Here is a 21,939-nt window from a genome sequence, read left to right as displayed (position 1 = left end):
GGTGAAATACTTGTCAGCAATGCATCGAAATCTGAACCTGTGTCAAATCTCCACACGCCATGTAGGGCTGACAATAACATATAATCAGCAGAAACGGAAGGAAACCATTAGTATGTTCAGGCCACTCATCGAGATTGTGGGCGATACAAGATGGAAGACAAGGCTCCTTCCTGGTAAGATTGAATCAAAGACTCGTTGAGTAGAAAAAATGTCAGTGAAAGCTTTCCAAAGATTAGACGCTGATTGGTTGTTAAGAACTAAACTTTATCATGACAGATTCATCCATTTCTTATTTTGTGCTCTGTCATTGTCTCCTCATTATAGGAACTTCTGAGAGGGTTTGTTTGTTATGTGCTGTGTCATATGCTGTGGGTGATGGGGTGAAGGCATGTGGGCTTTTCCCCCTCAGATTGAGTGAGACCAGTCTCTCAGCAGACACGAGGAAATCTGCAGATGCTGGAAATTCAAGCAGCACACACAAGATGCTGGAGGAACTCTGCAGGTAAGGCAGCATCAATGGAGATGAACTCCTCTCCGGTCCTGATGAAACGTCGCCCTTTTAGCCCCTGCCATAGGTGCCGCCTGATCTGCTGAGTTCCTCCAGCATTTTGTGTGTGGTGGACATAATTGTGGACCCTTCTTATTCCAGAGGGAAGACAGGCAGAAGGTATTAATGTTCGAGAGGCCAGGCCGCCAGGTTAGAGGACAGCTTCTCTCCCACTGTCATCAGACACTGGAACAGTACTCAAGCACTCGGAAGATGAGCTCGTGATCTCCCGGTCTATCTTGTCATGGCATTCGTACTGCACGGCACTGCCTCCGGAGCACTACGGTCTGCGTTCAGTTTTCAGTCCCCTACCTCGATTACTTGTGTATGGTAACGATCTGTCAGATCAGATACGAAGAGGACCATCTTCACTCAGAATACGATAAGTGCTTGGCACACACTGTCAGAAGCAGAACACAGTGAACACTTGAATTATTACTGAGGCCCAGAAGGCTGTGGACCCGATGGAATTGACAAAACTAGTCCTGGGCCTGAAAGGGTTAACGTGTCTTGATCACTTGTGCGTCCGGACTTGTATGTACTGGAGATTAGAAGAATGAGGGCGGAACTCATTGAAACCTATTGGGTGTTGAAAGGCCTCGATGAGCGGACGTGGTGAGGATGTTTACAACCAAAGGGGCCAGCCTCAGAATAGACGAACGTCCCTTTAGAACAGGGATGAGGCATTTCTTTAGCCAGAGGGTGGTGAATCTGTGGAATTCATTGCCACCCAGGCATTGAGTGTATTTAAAATGGAGGTGGATAGGTGTGATTCAGTAACGGTGTTGAAGGAAGAAGGCAGGAGAAATTGCTCAGTATATGTGACAATAAGCCATTACCATAACATGCCACACACCGTGCTCTGAGTATGATCTAACCAGCTTCCACACAAGTTCAGTGTCAATCTGTCCCTCCGTAAATAAACGCGAGTTGGCTTGCGCTTTACATACCACAAGGGAGGCCGTGTTGCAGAGGTTAAGAGCAGCAAAGGGCTGGGTATTTTTGGGCTCGGGGTTTATTATCGTACCAGGTCACTCAGATCAAAGCTGTACCATGAGCTGCTGGTTGTTTGATGTTTGGCCGGAGGCACGTTGCCACTTGCTATCGATAAACACGAGCTGCCACAGTCCTCTCCGTCCCACAGTCCTCTGCGCCTGACAATGGAGAAGGCAGTTGCCTTTCAGTTCCCTTTAATCTCCCGAGGATGACTGGGGCTGCAGCTGCTCTTGGTGTGGGAGCTGGGAGCTGAAGGGGCTGGTCAGAGGTCACGCATCGATCGGCGCCCGCGTGGAGCAGGCAGCGCAACATACTATGGTCATTGTCAAGCAGTAGCCGTTCACGTGTACCCAAGGCAGAGTTTAGTAACTAACTGCAAAAGAGAAAATGGGTGCAAGGGCAGCGCAGTGGGACAGCTGTCCACGCTGTCTCCTGCCTCAGTTCCAGCAACGCAGGTTCGATTCTGACCCTGGGTGCTGTCTGTGTGGAGTTTGCACGTTCTCCCTGTGACTTTACAGAGATTTGAGGGTGTGATCATCGCAGTACTCGCTTCCCCAGGGTCAGTGCCTCCTCTGCCAGGGGTGACACGGCCCGGAAACAGATCGGTCTGCGCTGACCACGTACTTACCCGAGGATAAGGAGGTAGAAGTCTGTCTGGGAGTGTGGTGGTTTAAGGCCGGGTCCGGAGATGGGCTGGGAACCAGACGGCACCTCGTGCTCTCAGCCTGACAGAGTGGGCTCCAGGCAAGAGGCTTCTGTCCGTGCTCACCCTGTCCACTTCTGTCCTCCCCGCTGCAGGTCCGGGCCAGGGAGAGACGGAGACGAGGACGTGTGAGTACTACAATGCCAACCACGAGCTGGAGAAGACCAACAAGAGCGGGGTGGAACACTGCGAGGCTGAGAAGGACAAGCGGCTCCACTGTTACGCCTCCTGGCGTAACAACTCCGGCTCCATCGAGCTGGTCAAGAAGGGCTGCTGGCTGGACGATTTCAACTGTTACGACAGGTAGGAAACATAGAAAGCCTACAGCTCAATACAGGCCCTTCGGCCCACAAAGTTGTGCTGAACATGTCCCTACCGTAGAAATTACTAGGCTTACCTCTAGCCCTCTATTTTTCTAAGCTCCATGTACCTATCTAAAAGTCTCTTAAAAGACCCTATCGTATCCACCTCCACCACCGTTGCCAGCAGCCCATTCCATGCACTCAGCACTCTCTGCGTAAAAAAACTTACCCCTGACATCTCCTCTGTACCTATTCCCCAGCACCTTAAACCTGTGTCCTCTTGTGGCAACCATTTCAGCCCTGGGAAAAAGCCTCTGACTATCCACACGATCAATGCCTCTCATCGTCTTGTACACCTCTGTCAGGTCACCTCTCATCCTCCGTCGCTCCAAGGAGAAAAGGCTGAGTTGACTCAACCTGTTTTCATAAGGCATGCTCCCCAATCCAGGCAACATCCTTGTAAATCTCCTCTGCACCCTTTCTATGGCTTCCACTCCAAGTGGGGTCTGACCAGGGTCCTATATAGCTGCAACATTACCTCTCAGCTCCTAAATTCAATCCCACGGTTGATGAAGGCCAATACACCATACGCCTTCTTAACCACAGAGTCAACCTGCGCAGCTGCTTCAGGTAGGAGCGGTGGCCGATGCAGCTGAGGGGTACGAACCTGGGTGACCCACATCCTCCTGGCTTCGGAGGGGGGAGGGCAGGGCTCGGGGGTGTGGATCTGTGGAAGGTGTGACTCCCGGCCAGGTGGCTACAGGTAAAGTTGAACCTGTGACCTGCTGTAGTAATGAGTCCGTAGAACCTGTCCCCAATCCTCTCATAGAGTCGTGTAGCAATACAACACAGAAGCAGGCACTTTGGCTCACCTAGTCCTTACCAATTATTATTCTATCTAGTCCCATCGACCCACACCTGGACCATAGCCCTTCATACCCATCCCATCCAAACTTCTCTTAAGTGGTGCAATTGAAACCACATGCACCACTTCCACTGGCAGCTCATTCCACCCTCTCACCACCCTCCGAGTGAAGAACTTCCCCCTCATGTTCCCCTTGAACATTTCACCTTTCAACCTTAACCCAAGACCTTACCAGTTTCGCCCAATCTCAATGGAACAAGCCTGCTTGCATATTCACTTCTATATCTCTCATAATTTTGTATACCTCTGTCAGATCACCTCTCGTTCTCCTTTAGGAGTAAAGTCCTAACCTTTCTGTGTAACTCTGGTTCTCAAGTCTCGGCAACATCCTTGTAAATTTTCTCCATACTCTGCAAATCTCGTTGATACCCTCCATAGGTAGGTGCCCAGAGCGGTGCACACGATACTCCAAATGTGGCCTCACCAACGTCTTGTACACCCAGAATCGGAATTATGAAGCAGAATGTGGCAACATTTCCCTTGGCGACCCTCTTTGCCGGTGAAGCCATTTTCAAGGAGTTATGGCTTTGTATTCCCAGATCCGGTAGAGGGTCCGGAGTTCAAACCTAATCCGGGCAGCAGCAGTGTCTGTGCAGAAGAAAGGTCCGGGGTTGTGGGGGGGGGGGGGGGGGTGGGGAGAGTGAGGGGGTGGGGACAGAACTGTTGATGTTTCAGGTCAAAACCCTGTACTTGGATATCCAAGTGTCAACAATTCCTCTCCTCCCATCCCCACAGATACCGCTTGATCTGCAGAATTCCTCTGGCAAATTTCTCCAAACATGAGCTCTTTATTTTCCTGTAGATGCTGGCCTGATTCACGAGCATTTTCTGAATTTTATTCCACCTGTAATTACCTCCTGTTCTCCACCACCATCAGATTTATCAACAGTCTATGACCACTAGCTCACTATTTTGATGTCTTCTTTCACAATTTGTTTATTTTTCCTTTATTTCTTATTGTAACATTTTAGTAATTTTTTATATGTTCGACGGTACCTCTCTCCCACGAACCAGAGGGTATAATTTCACTTGCCCCCACCACTGAACCGTTCCCACAAACTACAGAATCACTTCTGAGGACTCGAACTGCATACTGGTGCTCGGATTCTTCATGAACGAGCTGTGTGGATCAGCACGGGAAACAGAGCTGCGTTGTGGCTTGGCAGCCCACCTCTTCGACCCCAGCCTAGTATCGGGACAATTCGCGATGACCAGTTAGCCTACCAACTGGCACATCTATGGACTGTGGGAGGAAACCCACACGGCCATGGGGAGAACGTGTAAACTCCTTACAGACAGCGCTGGAATTGAGCTGTGAACCGTGACGCCCCGAGCTTTACACACTACAACGTTATTACAAAATCACAGAGGATAATGATCACCAGCGCAATCTAAATTGGAATGTTCCTTCTCTATCTGGAATTACATTTATCCCGTGCCGAGCACGTTCCTGCTGTCAGTAGACACCATGTGTCCTCTACTCAGGGGTACCTCCTGAACTTTGCCAGGCAGTCAGGCTGGGCGGAGCCTTCCGCTGCCCGCCACCAGGACTGACCGTCTGCTATCTCCTGAAGCAGCGGTTTTGACTGTGCAGTGTAGACCTCAGCACCGACCCTGGGGAGACTGTAGGTCTAGACTGTGCCTGGCTGTGTGTTTGAATGATACTGCCAGCTCTATATCATGGAATCCCAGAGCTGTACAGTACAGAACAGGCCCTTCAGCCCATCATACCCATACTGTCAGTGATAACTATCAATGCATGCCACATTACAACGTAGAACAGACAGGCCCTTTGGCCCACAATGTTGTGTTGAACTTTCAACCTTCACAATCAATCTGATTCCCTGCAGCATGACACTTTTTTTTTTCCATCCATATGTCTCCTAAACGTCCCATTTAACACATCCGAGATCCCTGCTGTTCTAACCAGCCCACCATGCAGGCCTTCAGTGTCACAGCTGTGAAAGCTCGCCGGCAGATTTACTCCTTCGGGAGCCGAATGAAAGTTGGTGTGTCCTCATCGACTCTCGCCATGATGAATTGGCTTGGTACCTGCTCCACACGTGACAGCGGGAAGCTGCGGTCGCAGCTCAGCACGTCGCGGGAAGCGGTCACCCCTCCACGGACTCTGTCAACACTCCTCACTGTCTTGGTAAAGCAGCCAGTGTATTCAAAGACTCCACCCCTCTCTTTTCTCCCCTCTCGAACGGGGCACCACTTGTTCACTATGTGCCCTGCCATCGACATTGTCGATCCCGGTCCTTCCATAACCAAGATTGTTCTTGGCAAATTCTTTTTTTGCAGAAGTGGTCTGCCATTGCTTTCTGGGCTGTGTCTTTACCAGACGGGCAACCCCAGTCATTATCAATACTCTTCAGAGATAGTCTGCCTGGCATCAGTGACCACATAACCAGGATTGTGATCTGCACCGGCTGCTCGTACGACCATCCACCACCTGCTCCCATGGCTTCACGTGACCTGGATCGGGGAGGGAAGGTTGTGGGGGGGGGGGGGGGGGTGGTGTAAGCAGGTGGCACACCTTGTCCAAGGGTGACCTGCAGGCTGGCGAAGAGAAGGAAAGTCTTACACCTCCTTTGGTAGAGAGATACAATTGTAAGATAAAGTTTGCGAATTCTGCATTGATTTTTCTGGTATCCTGCATTAATTACTCATAAAATATGGTCTGATTTTCATCCAAGTCACAATGATAGACAAATACAATCTGCCTAAACTAATAATTCACATAGAACCTAGAGTATGATTACTTAAATGGTGTAGTCAGCGTTGATGAGAAGTACAATTGTTCGTTTAGACAGTTTAGTTTAGACTGATTGTGTTTGTCTATTATTGTGATTTGGATGAAGATCAGACTACGTTTTATGAGTAATTGATGTAGAAAACCAGGTATCTATGAAGAGATCACACACTTTATCTTGCAACTATACAATCAATCAATCTATGTATACAAATTATTTTATGTACGGTACTGTGCAAAAGTCTTCAGCACACATATATAGCTAGGGTGCCTAAGACTTTAGCTCAGCACTGTATTTGTCAATGTGAAGTGGAGAGCAAGCTTGTTAATCTGGCGGGAGCAAAGTATGTTGGAAATAGTGAGGGTGGAGTGTCACGGGAGGGGTGAGGGACAGGTGGCAGAGAAGGAGTGCTGGAGCAGGGATGAGGGTGGGGGTGGTACAGGTGCAGACACACCCAGCCCTGAGACACTGGGCAAGGTCATCTGATTCCAAACAATTGGTTTATTGATCATTACAGAATGTCTCCCTGGTGCTTCCCACTGCTTCCCCTCTCCCCTCTCTCCCCCCCCTCCACCACACCATCCCGTCCCCTTTTCCCAACCACGATTCCCCTCTCCCTGCCTCCTTCCCACTCTCAGTCCACAATAGAGACCCAGATCAGAATCAGATACATCATCATTCACATATGTCATGAAATTTGGTTATTTTTTGTGGCAGCAACACAGGCAATATATCAAATGACGACACTGCTGTGCGAAGATCTAGGAACTGTAGATAGGTATCTAGGTATATCTAAGATTTTCACATAATTGTATTTTTTCAGTTTCAGTTATTGTTGTGTTGTTTACCTTGTGTGTGTTTTTGTTGTACATGTCGGACCCAGAGTAAGAATTATTTTGTTCTCCTTTTATACGTGAGTACTGGAAATGACGTCAAGCAGTCTTGAATGTCCTATCTCTAAGCGCTGTGTAATGATTTTAATTGTATAAACAGTATGCACGACTGGCTTTGTTGAAGCCCATGTTCATTATGCCTTCCCTCTTTTTGTGTCTTGCTTCCTGAAACAGATTTGATCAGATGTGTGTGACAGGAGATCTCCAGCACATGAGCGTGTCAGCCATAACCCTTTATTCAGTTCCTACCTGTCCCTTAGAATTTTTTGCCAGTAATTACTTCAGTGCTGATGTGAGACTCAATGGCTTAACGTTTCCAGCTGATCCTCCTTTGCGAATGGGAAGAACGTGAGTCTTTGAAACCTCAGCTGCCGCTAGTGGGATGGAAATCTTCCATCCGGACCCAGCTGGTCTCCTCCCTCACTTCATGTAGACCATCCAGTAGCCAGAATTATAAGAATGGATATGTGGAAGCTTTAGAGATTTACCAGGATGCTTACTGGATTAGAGAGCAGGTCTTATTAGGATTGGTTGAGTGAACTAGGGCTTTTCTCTTTGGAGTGACGGAGGATGAGAGATGATTTGATAGGGGTGTACAAGATGATTAAAGGCATCGATTGAGAAGATAGCCAGAGACATTTCCCAATATTGACTGGGACTGCCTTTGTGAGGCGGATTATTTCATGCAAAATGTACCCAGGTGTTATTTAAGCCAGAACGTGAAGAATCCTACCAGGGAGAGAGTTCATCTGTGAGCAATGAAGATGGGCAACATTCTCCACTCTTAATATCATAAGACATAGGAATAGAATTGAGGCTATTCAGCCCGTCAAGTCTGAATATACCACGAGGCCCGGTAATGCCCTGTGATAGCAGCTAAACCTGCAGAGGCGGAGTGAGAATGGGCAAAAGAGAGATGGTACAAACTTTTCTCCAAGAGTTAAAGCACGGTGTACAAAGCTTCGGCTGAATGCCAGCCCTTGTGGTCGAGCCGTTCATCGGAACTCCCCGGCCAATGTCAGTCTGTAATAGAATTGAAGCTCGAGGTGTGTTTGCTTTGGCCTGCTGTCTCAGGGGTTGCTACGCTGGTGTGTAGTGGGCCGTGGGACCAGGCTGACGTGCTGTTCGCTCTCTCTGGCAGGGTGGAGTGCGTGGCGACGGAGGAGAACCCTCACGTATTCTTCTGCTGCTGTGAAGGCAACTATTGCAACGACAAGTTTTTCCACTTCCCGGAGAGCGTGCCGGCAGGTAGGTGGGCCGACCGCTGTGCCTGGGAGGGTGCTGGCGGCTGTGGGAACGGGTGTGTGTTTGAGAGGGAATGGGGGACAGAACTGTAGATAGGTGCTGCATCCTGGGGCAAGGAGAAAGGCAGCTGGAGAAGGAACCACAGCCAAGCTTTAACCTCCCCCCTTGAAGCAAATCCCAAGGTGAAGGGAAAGGGATGGTGTTGGAATCATAAAGGAGTGCTATACCCTGAGGTGAGGGGAGGGGAAATGGGGGTCCGAACCGTAGCTAAGTTTTGACCTCCCCATGAAATGGACCCCAAGCTGAAGGGAAGGGAATGGGATAACGGAAAAATGGCCAAATGCTTACACTGATTTGAAGGGGGAAGGTAATGGGGGACGGAAGCAGTACTCAGTGCTGCATCCTGAGGTTAGGGGGAAGGGAGTGGGGGTTGCAACCCTGGCACCCTATAGTGAAGGGAAGGGAATGAGGGGCGGTACTATAGTGAAGTGCTGTACCGTGAGTTGAGGTGGGAGGTAATTGGTGAAGAGTCAAGTACTGATATTTTCCCTGCCCTCTCTCCGCACCCCCCCCCCCCAACCCCCTGCAGTCGTGTTTGGGTCACCGCCGTCCACTCCGTCACTGCTGAACATCCTGGTGTACGCGCTGCTTCCCATCACCGGGCTCTCCGTCATCATCCTGTTGGCTTTCTGGATGTACCGCCATCGCAAGCCTCCGTACGGCCACGTGGACATGAATGAGGTTCGGAGCGTGCGGCGCGGCATGAGCACTGGGGAGGGCAGGGATGGGGGGTGATGGTGGACATGGTTATGGTGGTCTGGGATGCACTCGGTGCAAATCGCTGGGAAGTGTCATTCTCCAGGCAAGTGTGTGTGAGTACGACAAGGTCGTGTGTACGTTGTTGGATGGTAGAGACTTGCCACACAGGGAAAGGCCCCTCAACCCATACCGAACATCAACCATCCATTCCTTTTTCTTTAGGCAAAAGGTTTTCCACAGATGCTGCCTGACCTGCTGAGTTCCAGCATTTTGTGTCTGTTGCTCTGGTTTTCCAGCATCTGCAGAATCTCTTTTTGTCTCTTTAAAGTTCCTTTTTAATTTGCACTATTTATTTATTTCGTAATTTGATAGATTCCTCTGTATCACAAGCTTTCTGCAGTCTCTTACCATTTAGATAAATAGTTTTTTATTTTGACATTTCCTACCAACATGGACAATTTTTCATTTTCCCATTTTGCACACTATTTCAAAGTTCAAAGTGCATTTATTATCAAAGCATGTATACAGTATACAACCTTGAGATTTGTCTTCTCGCAGGCAGCCACAGAACAAAGAAACACCATAGACCTGTTTAAAGAAATCCTCCACACAAGACCATCAAACTTGCAAAAAAGAATATAATTGCTCAAACAGCAGAAAGCGAGCAAATAACACACAGAGCATTAAAAATAACACACAGGGCATTAAAAATAACACACAGAGCATTAAACACCTCTGTAGGGTCCTCAAAAGTGAGGCCGGTCCAGGGACTGATGGCTTCAGCCCTTGCTCAAATCGTGCTCTCACTTAACCTTTCCATATGTATCTATTTGCCACCACTTTGTGCTCCCTTACCAAGTTAGTTCCCCACTTACCTTGATGCCATCAGCAAATTTGGCAACTGTCGTTATTTATACAAGTTGTTTAAATAAAAAAAGTTGTGGCTTCAACACTGATCCCTGTGGCAATCAAATTCAAGTTTATTTTCCCCAACTTGCACGGTGTGAAAATCGATTTTGCAGCAGCGGTATGGTACAAAGACGTAAAGTAACTCTAAATTAAAAATCAAACAGTGACTTAAAAAGAAAATGAGGTAGTGTCCATTGACCCTACCTGGACTGTTCTGAAATCTGAGAACCGAGGGTAGGTAGGTGTTTCTGAATCATTGAGCGTGGGTCTTCAGGCTCCTGTACCTCTTCCCCAGGTATAATAATGAGAAGAGGGCATGTCCTGGGGGTCGTTAATGATGAATCCTGCCTTCCATGGTGGAGCTGGTGGAGGCTTCCAATCCTGTGCACTTCAGGTTGCAATGCAGCCGGTCAGAACACCCGGCGGTGTACACCTGTAGAAATTTGCAAGTGTATTTGGTGACATACAATTTCTCAAATTCCTCATGAACTAGTGTGCCTTCTTCGTGATTGCATCGGTGTGTTGGCCTGAGGATTGATCCTCAGAGATCTGGACACCCAGGAACTTAGTTCCCCATCTTTCAGCGATGACTGGTGTGTGTTCTCCTAACTTTCCTTTTCCGGGATCAGGACAGACTGGAGAACTCGTGAGGCGTTGTGGGTGGAACTGTATGACCAACCACATTAATGAGCTATAGTACAGACCACTAATTTGTAGGGAGATTGCAGATTGTGGAAAGAAACACAAGGCGATGATAACATAGTAGGTGATGTTAACTTTCCACGTATTGATTGGGACTCCCAAAGTGTAAAAAGACTAGATGGGACAGTGTTTGTCAAATGTGTTCAGTAAAGTTTCCTTAATCTGTGTGTGTGCGTGCGTGTGTATATGTGTGTGAGACTTTATCTGTTATTAGGGAAAGAGACAGGGCAGGTGACAGAAGTTTGTGTAGGGGAACACTTTGCATCAAGCGATCATAATGCCTTTAGTTTCAAGATAGTTATGGAAAAGGATAGGGCTGGTCCTCATATTGGGACAGGCTGTTTTCTGGCAAAGGTGTACTGGTAAGTGGGAGGCCTTCAAAAGTGAAATTTTGAGAGTACAAAGCTTGTATGTGCCTGTCAGAATAAAAGGGAAGGATAACAGTTTTAGGGAAACTTGGCTTTCAGGAGATATTGAGGCCCTGGTCTCGAAAAAGAGGTGCATTGCAGGTATAGGCAGCTAGGAAGAAATGAGGAGGTTAAGAAATGCAAGAGAACACTTCAGAAAGAAATCAGGAGGTCTAAAAGAAGGCACGAGGTTGCTCGAGCAGACAGAATGAAGGGGAATCCTGAAGGATGTTATGAGCAGAAGGATTGTAAGGGACTTTGGAAGATCAGAATGCACGAAGCCAAACAGATGGGGTAGATCTGAAATAGATTCTTTGCATCTGTACTTACTTGGGAGATGGACACAGTCTATAGAAGTGATACAAAGGTGCTGCAGTGAGGTCACGGACCCTGTACAGGTTACAGAGGAGGAGGTGTTTGCTCTCTTGAGGCAAATTGGATGGGACCAATCCCCAAAGGCTGACAATGTGTTCCCTCAAACCCTGGGTGAGGCGAGTACAGAAACTGCAGCAGCCCTAGCAGAGATACTCAAATCGACAGATGAGATACCAGAGGATTGGAGGATAGCTAATGTTGTTCCACTGTTTAATAAAGGCTCTAAAAAAGCCCAGGAAATTATAGGCAGGTGAGCCTGACATCAGGTATTGTAAGAGACTGAATATATGAGTATTTTGATAGTCAGCATGGCTTTGTGCATGGTAGGTCATGTCTAACCAAGAGTTTTAAGAGTTTTTTCAAGAAAGTTTCCAGGAAAGTTGATGAAGGCCATATGGACTTTAGCAAGACATTTGATAAAGTCCCAGATGGTCAAGAAGGTTCAGTTGCTTGGCATTCAAGATGAGGTAGTAAAGGGGATTAGATGTTGGTTTTGTGGGGAAGGTCAGCGAGCGTTCGCAGATGGTTGCCTCTCTGACTGGAGGCCTGTGACCAGTGGAATGCCGCATGGATTGGTGCTGGGTCTGTTGTTTGTCATTTATATCAGCAATCTGGATGATAATGTGGTAAACTGGATCAGCAGATTTGCAGATGGCACCAAGATTGGTGGTGTAGTGAACAGTGAGGAAGACCATGACGGCTTGCAGCAGGATCTGGACCGGCTGGAAAAATGACAGATTGAATTTAATGCAGACAGGTGTGAGGTGTTGCACTTTGGGAGCACCAACCGGGGTAGGTCATCTTACACAGTGGCACCGAAGAGTGTGGTAGAACAAAGGGATCTGGGAGTACAGATCCGTAGTTCATTGAAAGTGGTGTTACAGGTAGACGGGGTTGTAAAGAAAGCTTTTGGCATAGATCAGAGTATTGAGTACAGGAGATGGTGTATTGAGTACATATTGTGTTGAAGTTGTACAAGATGTTGGTGAGACCTAATTTGGATTATTATGTGCAGTTTTGGTTGCCTACCTACAGAGAGATGTAAATAAGATTTATAACCAGAGTTAGAAAGAACGATTGAATAGGTTAGGACTTGATTCCCAAGAACATAGAAGTCTGGGGAGAGATTTGGTAGAGGTATACAAAATTGAGGGGTATTATTAGGGTAAATGCAAGCAGGCTTTTTCCACTGAGGTTGGGTGCGATCACAACTACAGGTCATGGGATAAGGGTGAGAGGTGACATGTTTAAGGGACCCATGAGCAAGAACTTCACTCAGAGTGTGGTGAGTGTGTGGAATGAACTGCAAGCACATGTGGATGCGATTTCAGTTTCAACATTAAAAGAGAAGTGGGGGTAAGTACATAGATGGGAGGGGAATGGCACGCTATGGTCCTGATGCAGATCGATGGGACTAAGTGGTTTAAATGGTTTGGCATGGACTAAAATGGCTGAAAGGCCCATTTTTGTACTGTAGTGTTCTATGACTCAATATTCAATTTCTTGGTCTTGCTGATGTTGTGTCTGAGGTGGTTGTGCTACCACTCAACCCGCCGATCTCTCTCGCTCTTCTCTCAACTTTAATGCTCGCACTCTCTTGTCTTCTTTTAGCCAGCAGATCTGCCGTCTGTGCTGCTCTGTTAGTGTGTATCCCACGCAGTTTTCTTTCTGAAAAGCTGGATCAGTGACTAATGAGTGGCCTTCTGGATTTTCCGTCATTGGCCAGTTCCCCTTTCTTCAAAGCCGATATTCCATCTTCAAGGAACTCCACAATGAACTGATCAAACACGATTCCTTTCATGATTGACTCAATTTATTTTTCAAGGGTGCTTTTTAAAAAAAATACTTTTAATAAAATGCTTCTCGCATTTTCCCTATGAGTAACATTAAGTTAACCGAACTGCAGTTTTCTGCTTTCTAAGCCTTACCTGACACAGCCCAGTCCATCACAGGCCAAGCCCTCCCCACCCTTGAGTAAATGTACAAAGCAGCATCCATCATCAGCACCCCCCCCCCCCACCATCCAGGCCATGACTGCCATCAGAGGAGCCACACCACCAGGTTCAGAAACAGTTATTACCCTGCCAACACCAGGCTTCCGAACCAGAGCGAACAACCTCAACACAGCTAATTTCACAACCCACGGACTCACTTTCAACTCATGTTCTCAGTGTTATTTATTTCTTTTTTTATATTTGCACAGTTACTTTTTTTTTTGCACACTGGTTGCTTATCAGTCTTTGTTAAGTTTTTCATTGATTCTATTGTATTTGTTTTGTTCTACTGTGAATGCCTGCAGGAAAATGAGTCTCGGGGTAGTACATCGTGACATCTACGTAAATGAAAATAAACTTCCTCATTTTCCCCACATTCTTAATTTTCTCCAAGCCTGGAGAATTTTGGAAAATTCAAAACCATTCTCATTAGCAGCGTAAAGATAAAGTCCATCAGGGCCCAGAGTTAGTTTGTCAGCTCGAAGTCCAAAACTGATTGTAAATTTCTCTCTCCCTCCCAACTGCAAACTTGTAGCTAACTCTGAGATACGTGTCCATCAGTGAAAACTGATGCACTGGGTCTGACTAATATCGATATTTAATTCGCCTGGGTCTGTGTTTTCCACTATTAGAGTCCCAGTTCTATAAGACCAAGACTGTTTGTTTTGTTATTTAAGTACCTACAGAATTTTTTTCTAACCATGTTTGTACTTTTGATGACCCGATGACTCATACTTTGCATTTCAGTCATGTGGTCAGTCATTTTATTTATTTTTATATATATATATATATATACACACACATATATAAATTTAAAAAAAAATTTGCACCACTATGCTGTTTATTTGGAGCAGGAGACTGTTGCCACACAGGTTCTAACTAGCGTTGGTCACATGCCTTTGCATAGCCATTGCACCATACGTAGAAAGATCAGTTTTTAAAGAGTGTCAGTTATGTATGTTTGGGTTCAAATATCGTTGATTTTTGGCAGTGTTAGTTGGCGAGAAATAAGCAGGAAGACATTTCTGAACTGTTCTGCTCACTGCATTTTCAAGCTTTCGGGCTTAGAGGTGCCAGAAACTGCTGGGATTGAAAATGAAATGATTTCACTACTTCAACAAGTTAGGAACTACGAAGAACTTGAAGGTATCGACAATCATCTTGAATGTTACAATGAATGTGAAGCTTTGGAGGGTGCAATCATCGATAGCATTGTATGAAGACAGTCCATTATCTACACTAGGTGTCTGCGTTGATTTTGTTCATTGAACACTGGATGAATTCCTCCATCAATAACTATTAGGAACTAATACACAGTTTTATAATGCTGTAGAGCAGTGGTTCCCAACCTTTTTTTGGCCATGCCCCACCTAATCACCTCTAAAATCCTGATGCCCCCTGTGGTGATATATAATTCTTATTATTCAAAAAGTGAACTCCTATTCACCTGGAGGAAGCCTAAAAGACCATTAACTTGGTTTAAACAAGCTTCCAAAGAACATGGTATTCATGAAAGAGAAAAATAAAAGAACCAAAGGACTGTTAAAGTTCTGAGGGAGAAATTACTAAGAAATTGTAAAAAAAAAGAACATTTTAGTGATATTAAAATAATAATAATAAATAAATAAAACAATGCCAATTCGTTTCTACAGCATACAAAGACAGATACACCGTTTAAAAGAGATGACGCAATGTACACACCTTCACACCACAAAGAACCGAAAACTTCTGCAAAAAGCAGCATTGGCGCGACCTCGTATGAGTTTCTTACGCGTTTGGACTTGTTCATTCGTTCCTTCCTACATCAGTCAATTCATTAATTTAATTATGAAAGCCATTTGATGGTTGTAATGATGGTGATACACTACATATACAGTACTTACGCAATTACACATGTACATACAAGTATTTTTATGTATGCATACTGTATATACACATATGTATTAACTTGCGCACACACACTCATATTCACACAGACTTACTAGAAAAAATTCACTGTTAATAACTCATTCTCGAATTGCCCCCCCTAAAAATCAAATTACCTCCCTGTGGGACGTACGCCCCACGTTGGGAACCACTGCTGTAGAGCGATTGTTAGTGTTTTAATGTGTGAAACACAAGCTCCTTTTTCACAGTAGAACCCAAAAAACAGGGAAAATTATAAAGCATGAGAAACTAAAAATTCAAAAACTGAAATGCCAGCAGTTCAAAAGTATTCATCCCCCTTTGCTCAGTATTTAGTTGAACCACCTCTTGCAGCTAGCATAGAGAGTAATCTTTTAAATGAGTTTCTATTAACTTGGTGCAATGTGATGGAGCAGGATTTGCCCATTTTCCCCGTGCAAAATTGCTCAAGCTGTGCCAGGCTAGTTGGGGAATGGTGGTGGACAGCAATCTTGAGGTCTTGCTGGACCCTGACTGGGCCATGCAAGGTGTTTTGGGTCATTGTCCTGCTGAAAGACAACCTCCTCCCCACTTTCAGCTTTCTGGCAGAGGCTAGTGGGTTTTTATTCAAGATCTCTGTGTTTAGCAGTGCTTATCCTCCCATCAGTTATAACCAGATTTCCAGTTCCTTCTGCTGTAAAGTGTCTGTATAGTATGATGCTACCTTCACCATTCTTTACATCAGGGATGGTTTTACCTGGCTGATGCGCAGTATTTGATTTACACCACACGTACCACTTAGTGTTGAGGCCAAAAAGTTCCATTGTAGTCTTATCCGACCACAAGACTTTTCACATTTTTACAGTATCTTCTTTGTGATGTTTTCCAAAGTCCTTACGGGCAAGGATATGTTTTTTTTAAGCCAGGCCTTCTTCCTTCCCATTGGTCCATAAATACCCTTTTAGAGATTGTGGAGCCATGAACTTCATTTCCAGTTGCAGCCATTGACCTCTGCAGCTCTCTGTGATTGCTGACCTCACAGTAGCTTCTCTTACAAGTACTATTCTTCACCATCGACTAAGTTTAGAGAGGCAGCCTGACCGGAACAATAAGAGGTTTCATATTTTTTCCACATTTTCATGATGGACAGCACTGAATTCTGAGGTACGTTCAGTGTCTTTGAGATGGTCTTGTACCCTTCCCCAGATTTGTGTCCCTCTATTATCATTTCCCTGATATTTTCTTTGTCTTCATTTTGGTTGGGTCTGTTGAAAATCTACCATACTGATGATTTACAGAGAGGGGGGACTTATCCCTATGAGTTCATTGAGAAAAGGTGGTCCTCCAATTTTCTGCATCGACAAGTTGGGTGAGTTGTTAAGGTTATTGTAACAGAGGAAAGTTGGTGTAGAAGTTGCAGAAGGAATGAATACTTTTTAAGCCAAACAATTTTGGTTTTTATTTGTTAGTAAGTTGTTGGTATGTTTTTGAAGTTTTGACTTGACGTGCTACACAATGTTTTGTAGTTAGCTCAAAAATCCTACTACAATATATTAAATCTAGAAAATGCGACAGTAAAATGTGAAGATAGTTGTGGGGTCGGAATCCTTTTACAAGATACTGGGTGTGTGTGGGTGTATGTGTATATATATGTATAAATATAGTATGTATGTGCATATATTCAGTTTTCAGAGTCACTTTAATATCACTGGTACGTTGTGAAATGTGTTGTTTTGCAACAGCAGTACAATACAATGCATCGTAACTAAAAGCAGAATAAATGTAATTAAGTAAGTAGTGCAAAAAGGTGAAATTGGTGAGGTAGAGTACAGAGGTTCATTGTCCATTCAGAAATCAGATGGCGGACGGGAAGAAGTTCTGAAAACATTGAGTTTATATCTTTATATTTGACACTGCCTTTCGCATTTCAGGTTACCCCCAGATTGTGGGTCCCCCCTTCCCCCTTGGAATTTTCCTTCCTCCTCAAAGTGCATCTTTTCAGAATATTTTTGAACACTCCTCTTAAATGCTACCAATGCGTCATGATTAAGTTATGTCCCAAATTATGCATATCAGGCCCAAGCCCTTTTTCCTTTGCTTAGGCTGCAAGTGATGTAGTACCAAGCTGTCTGGGGGTGTCTATGTAGTGAGGTCATTATTGAATCCTTATCTCATTTCCCCCCTCATCTGGAACAGCCTGCTCTCTGCTAGACTCCAGTCTATCATCCATTATACTTCTATCCATTTGATTCTGTGCAAATCCCCCATTATTATTTTTAATTTTATTTATTACTTTTGTCTCTGTCCCTGCCCCTGCATCCTGCTGCCTCTCCCCTGCCCCTGCACCCCCGACCCTGCCCCTACACCCTGTCTCTGTCATGCCATTGGATCATATTCACTTTTCATCCACGCACTGACCTCATCAGTTTTGTTTCATGTGTCTTGACTATTTCAATACAGAAGCCTTTGTTCCGTCTTTTACCAATTTTTGTAACCCCTCTGTTTATTCTGGCTTATTCCTTGATTTGTGCTTTCTACCTCTTCCAGTTATCCATTCCCATATTCGCATTCATCTCTCTCACTTCACCCCGCTACTCTTTGGTTCCACATTGTTACCGCTTTAAAACTCTGCTCCCATTACTCAGTTTAAAATCCTCTGGTTATCCAGCTCACTGATCGTCACAAACAAGAGAAAATCTGCAGATGCTGGAAACCCAAACAACACACACAAAATGCTGGAGGAACTCAAAAAAAAAATCTGCCGATGCTGTTTACTCTTTTCCATAGACCTGCCTGGCCTGTTGAGTTCCTCTAGCATTTTGTGTGTGTCACTGATTGTCAGTTGTCCCCTGTGGCCTAATATAGACATTTTATAGACAGGATTAGTTTAATTATGTATTTGATTACTAATTTCATTAGGTCAGCATAACTGGGCCGAAGGGCCTGTAGCTGTTCTGTATTCGTGAGTACAGCTCCCATCATTCCCATTTCACCAAGAACCAAAATCCATTCACTCTTCCATATATGCTCACCCTCTTTATCATCTGTCTACTTCCCCTTTCTCTTCATCCTTTCTCTTTCTTCCCTGTCTTCCTCACTCATTCTCTCAGTCACCCCTCCACCTGACCTCACTGCCTCAAGCTTCCCTTCCCCCAGTAATGTGCCTTGATCCAATGTGTTGAGACTCAAACTGTCCAGAGTGTTTAACCAACCACTCATTTATTCGTTTCCCTTCCAGGACCCAAGTCTGCCGTCACCTTCCCCACTGGTGGGCCTAAAGCCACTCCAGCTACTCGAGATCAAAGCTAGGGGTCGCTTTGGCTGCGTTTGGAAGGCTCGGCTAATGAACGACTATGTGGCTGTAAAGATCTTCCCCATCCAGGTGAGAGCTGTGTTGTGCCTCAAACTCCTTTATTCCAGGAATCTCGGGACAGGTGGCAGCGGACAACGACTGTTCACCACTAACTGGGGAGTCCTGAGTTATTCCTTACTTGAAGCTGCGCGCAGGTTACTATGGCAACTCAGCAGGTCAGGCAGCATCCAAGGCCTAAAATGTCAACTGTTTGTTCCCCTCCATAGATACTGCCTGACCTGCTGAGTTCCTCTTGCATCGAGTGAGTGAGCGTGTGTTAGTGGATTCCCGGCACATTGAAGCTTGCAGACTTCAAAAACAAACAACAGTGAAGCTGGTCATGAATCAATGTCTGCTAACTTCATCTCCCTCCCCTGGTGTTTCGATGACATTGCATTCTCTAATTAGAATGGAAATTACTTTGGGCCCTCTGAGGGGTGAGGCACTGTGAAGCAGTGTGTTGCCCCTCCTCCACCAGTGTCAGTATTCATACCTTGTTAATATTAATGAAGGGCTTGTTTGGGCTTGGTTTCTCCCCTTGTCGGTAGTAGGCCTCGTCCAAGATACACAACCCAGGGCAGTACTAGGTGGAGAGCAGGCTACTGTCCGTGTAGCAAGCTCCCCCTCTCCATGCATCTGATGAACCCAAAGGAACCGATATGGTTTGGCACCAGCAGTGCCACAGGAGTTGTCTGTCAGCATTGAACTCAACATGGGACTGCCTTAGGGACTCCAGCTCCAGATTTACCCCTCGGGGTTTGCTCTCGAAGCCTTCCCCATGAGTGGGTATAGCCGCAAGGCAGTGGAAGTTTAAGATCGGTTTTCCTTCTCCTAGGTGATCTGCCAACCGCGGCTGGTAAGCCCCATTTGCCCAAAGTGACTGGTTTTAAGGTACCAATAACCCACCTTTGCCCCTTCTCCTGTTGGTTCCGCCAGGCTTAGCCAGATGTAAAGACTTGGTTGTCAGAGGCTATTTGAGACTCGAGTTGTTGTCGGTAAATGTATTTACATAAAATAAGGAACAGTATAACGCAGGAGCAGGCCCTTCGGCCCACAGTGTTGTACCAAACCAATCAAGTAGCCAACTAAACTTACCCCTTCTGCCTACACAATGTCCATATCCCTCCATTTCCCTCGCATTCGTGTGCCTATCTAAAAGTCCCTTAGAAGTCCCTAATGTATCTGCCCCTACCACCACCCATTTGAGGGGCAGCATAGTTCAGAAGAAAATCAAAAATGCCCCTCACATCTTGAAATTATCCCCTCTCACCTTAATTGCATGCCTTCTGGTATCAGACATTTCAGCCCTGGAGTAAAGATATTGCCTGCCTACTCCAAAGGAGTGTAGTTCAGCGCAACTTTGGGTGGTAGGGTGGAGATGCATCTTACCAAAGGAGGTGTGAGGCGCTCCTTCCCTCTGCTAGCCTGCAGATCACTCTTGGGCAAGGTGTAGCACCTGCTTACCCCCCCCCCCCCCCACACACACCCCAAATCAGGGTCACAATGAAGCCATGGGGGCAGGTGGTGGATGGTCATATGAGCAAATGGTGCAGATCACAAGTCCTGGTTATGTGACCACTGATGCCAGGCAGACAATCTCTGAAGAGTATTGATAACGGCTGGGGCCACCCGTCTTGTAAAGACACTGCCCAGAAGAAGGCAATGGCAAACCACTCCTGTGGAAAATTTTGCCAAGACCATGTGGGTGTGACAATAGCCTGGTCTACCCAGCACTCCTGCTGCAGAGCGACACACAAAATGGCGGGTCTCTTTCACTCCAGTCCTGTGATTTGCTTCACATCGAACAGGATGTGAGAGTTTAGATCATGAGTGATTCCTCTAATGGAGGATCAAAACAAACTCCTTGAGCAAGAGGAGGCTGTGGACCGACATGTCGGAGGCTTTAGATGCATCGTTGTAGCTGTACAGAGAGGAAACAGGCCCTTCGGCCTGACTGGTCTGTGCTGACCATGATTCCCACGTAAACCTATCCCATCTGGCCCATACCCTTGAGCAACACACACAAAGTGCAGGAGGGACTTGGCAGGTCAGGCAGCATCCATTGGAATAAATAAATAGTTGATGCTTCAGCCTGAGACCCTTCTTCAGCACTGGAAAAGGAAGTGGGGGAGATGCCAGAAGAAAGGGATGGGTGAAGGGGAAGGAGGACAAGCTAGAAAGTGGATGGTGAAGCCAGGTGGGTGGAGGAGGGACGAAGTAAGAAGCTGGGAGGTGAAGAGCTGAAGGAATCTGATGGGACAGGAGAGTGAACCACAGGAGAAAGGGAAGGAGGAGGGGGCACCAGGGGGAAGTGATAGGCAGGTGAGGAGAAGAGGTAAGGGGGGTTGTGGAGTGGGGAAGGGGAGGAGAAAAGGTTACCACAAGTTGGAGATACCAATGGTCATGCCATCAGGCTGGAGATCACTTGGACTGAATATAAGACTGTTGCTTCTCCATCCTGAGAGAGACCTCTTTGAGGAGACCATGGACCAACACGTTGGAATTGGAATGAGGATCGGAACTGAAATGGCTCTAAACCCTTCCTACATTGGAAACATATAAAATAATGAAGGGGATAGGTTCAGATAGAGGCAGGGCAGTTGCTTTCACTGGTGACTGAGAATAGAACTGTGGGACATAGCCTCAAGAACAGATTTAGGGCAGAGTTGAGGATAAGCTGCTTTTCACAAAAATAACTGTGAATCTGTGGAGTTCTCTGCCCTAGGAAGCAGAAGGAGCTACCTCATTAAACACATTAAACCTAGCTAGATGGGTTTTTGCAGAATGGGAATTGAGGACTGTGGGGAAAATGGAGTTGAGGGGGGTGGTCCATGGCTGGATCAGCCGTGAATGTATTGAGTGATGGAGCAGGCTTAACTTTCAGCAGCACCTCACAAGTAGAGGATTGTGCTGAGCAACCCACAAGCAGATGAGGAGAATTCATACCAGAACATAAATTATATGCAATTTTTACAAAAAGTAAATCAGGAAATGTCACACCAAGGTTGGCTTCCTAAGGCAGCAAAGAGCTCCACCCCAGCAGGTGCCGTTTTATTTTCCTGTTCTGCCCTCCCTGCCCTCAGCAGGGGTTTTAGTTTGCGACGGAGACCCGGTGCCCTCAGCAGGTTTGCAAAGATAAATGTCGCTTGCAGTGTTGGCATTGCCCACCATTAACGGGGGAGCATGGGTG

At 46.1% G+C, this 21,939-nt stretch overlaps 1 protein-coding gene across 2 annotated transcripts in view; it reads left to right on the top strand.

Annotated features, from left to right (window-relative positions):
• Positions 1 to 21,939, top strand: part of LOC132395339 (activin receptor type-2B-like) — a 145,481-nt gene that overhangs the window by 80,053 nt on the left and 43,489 nt on the right. For both annotated transcript variants that reach the window (XM_059971795.1, XM_059971793.1), the window contains exons 2-5: positions 2,342 to 2,549; positions 8,264 to 8,370; positions 8,957 to 9,108; positions 18,636 to 18,779. In XM_059971795.1, the coding sequence (XP_059827778.1) occupies positions 2,342 to 2,549; positions 8,264 to 8,370; positions 8,957 to 9,108; positions 18,636 to 18,779 (611 nt within the window). The remainder of the gene's footprint in view (positions 1 to 2,341; positions 2,550 to 8,263; positions 8,371 to 8,956; positions 9,109 to 18,635; positions 18,780 to 21,939) is intronic.

The sequence above is a fragment of the Hypanus sabinus genome, chromosome 6, assembly GCF_030144855.1.
Source record: "Hypanus sabinus isolate sHypSab1 chromosome 6, sHypSab1.hap1, whole genome shotgun sequence".
In the NCBI taxonomy this organism is placed as follows: Eukaryota; Metazoa; Chordata; class Chondrichthyes; order Myliobatiformes; family Dasyatidae; genus Hypanus; species Hypanus sabinus.
This window is presented reverse-complemented; position numbering and strand designations above follow the sequence as displayed.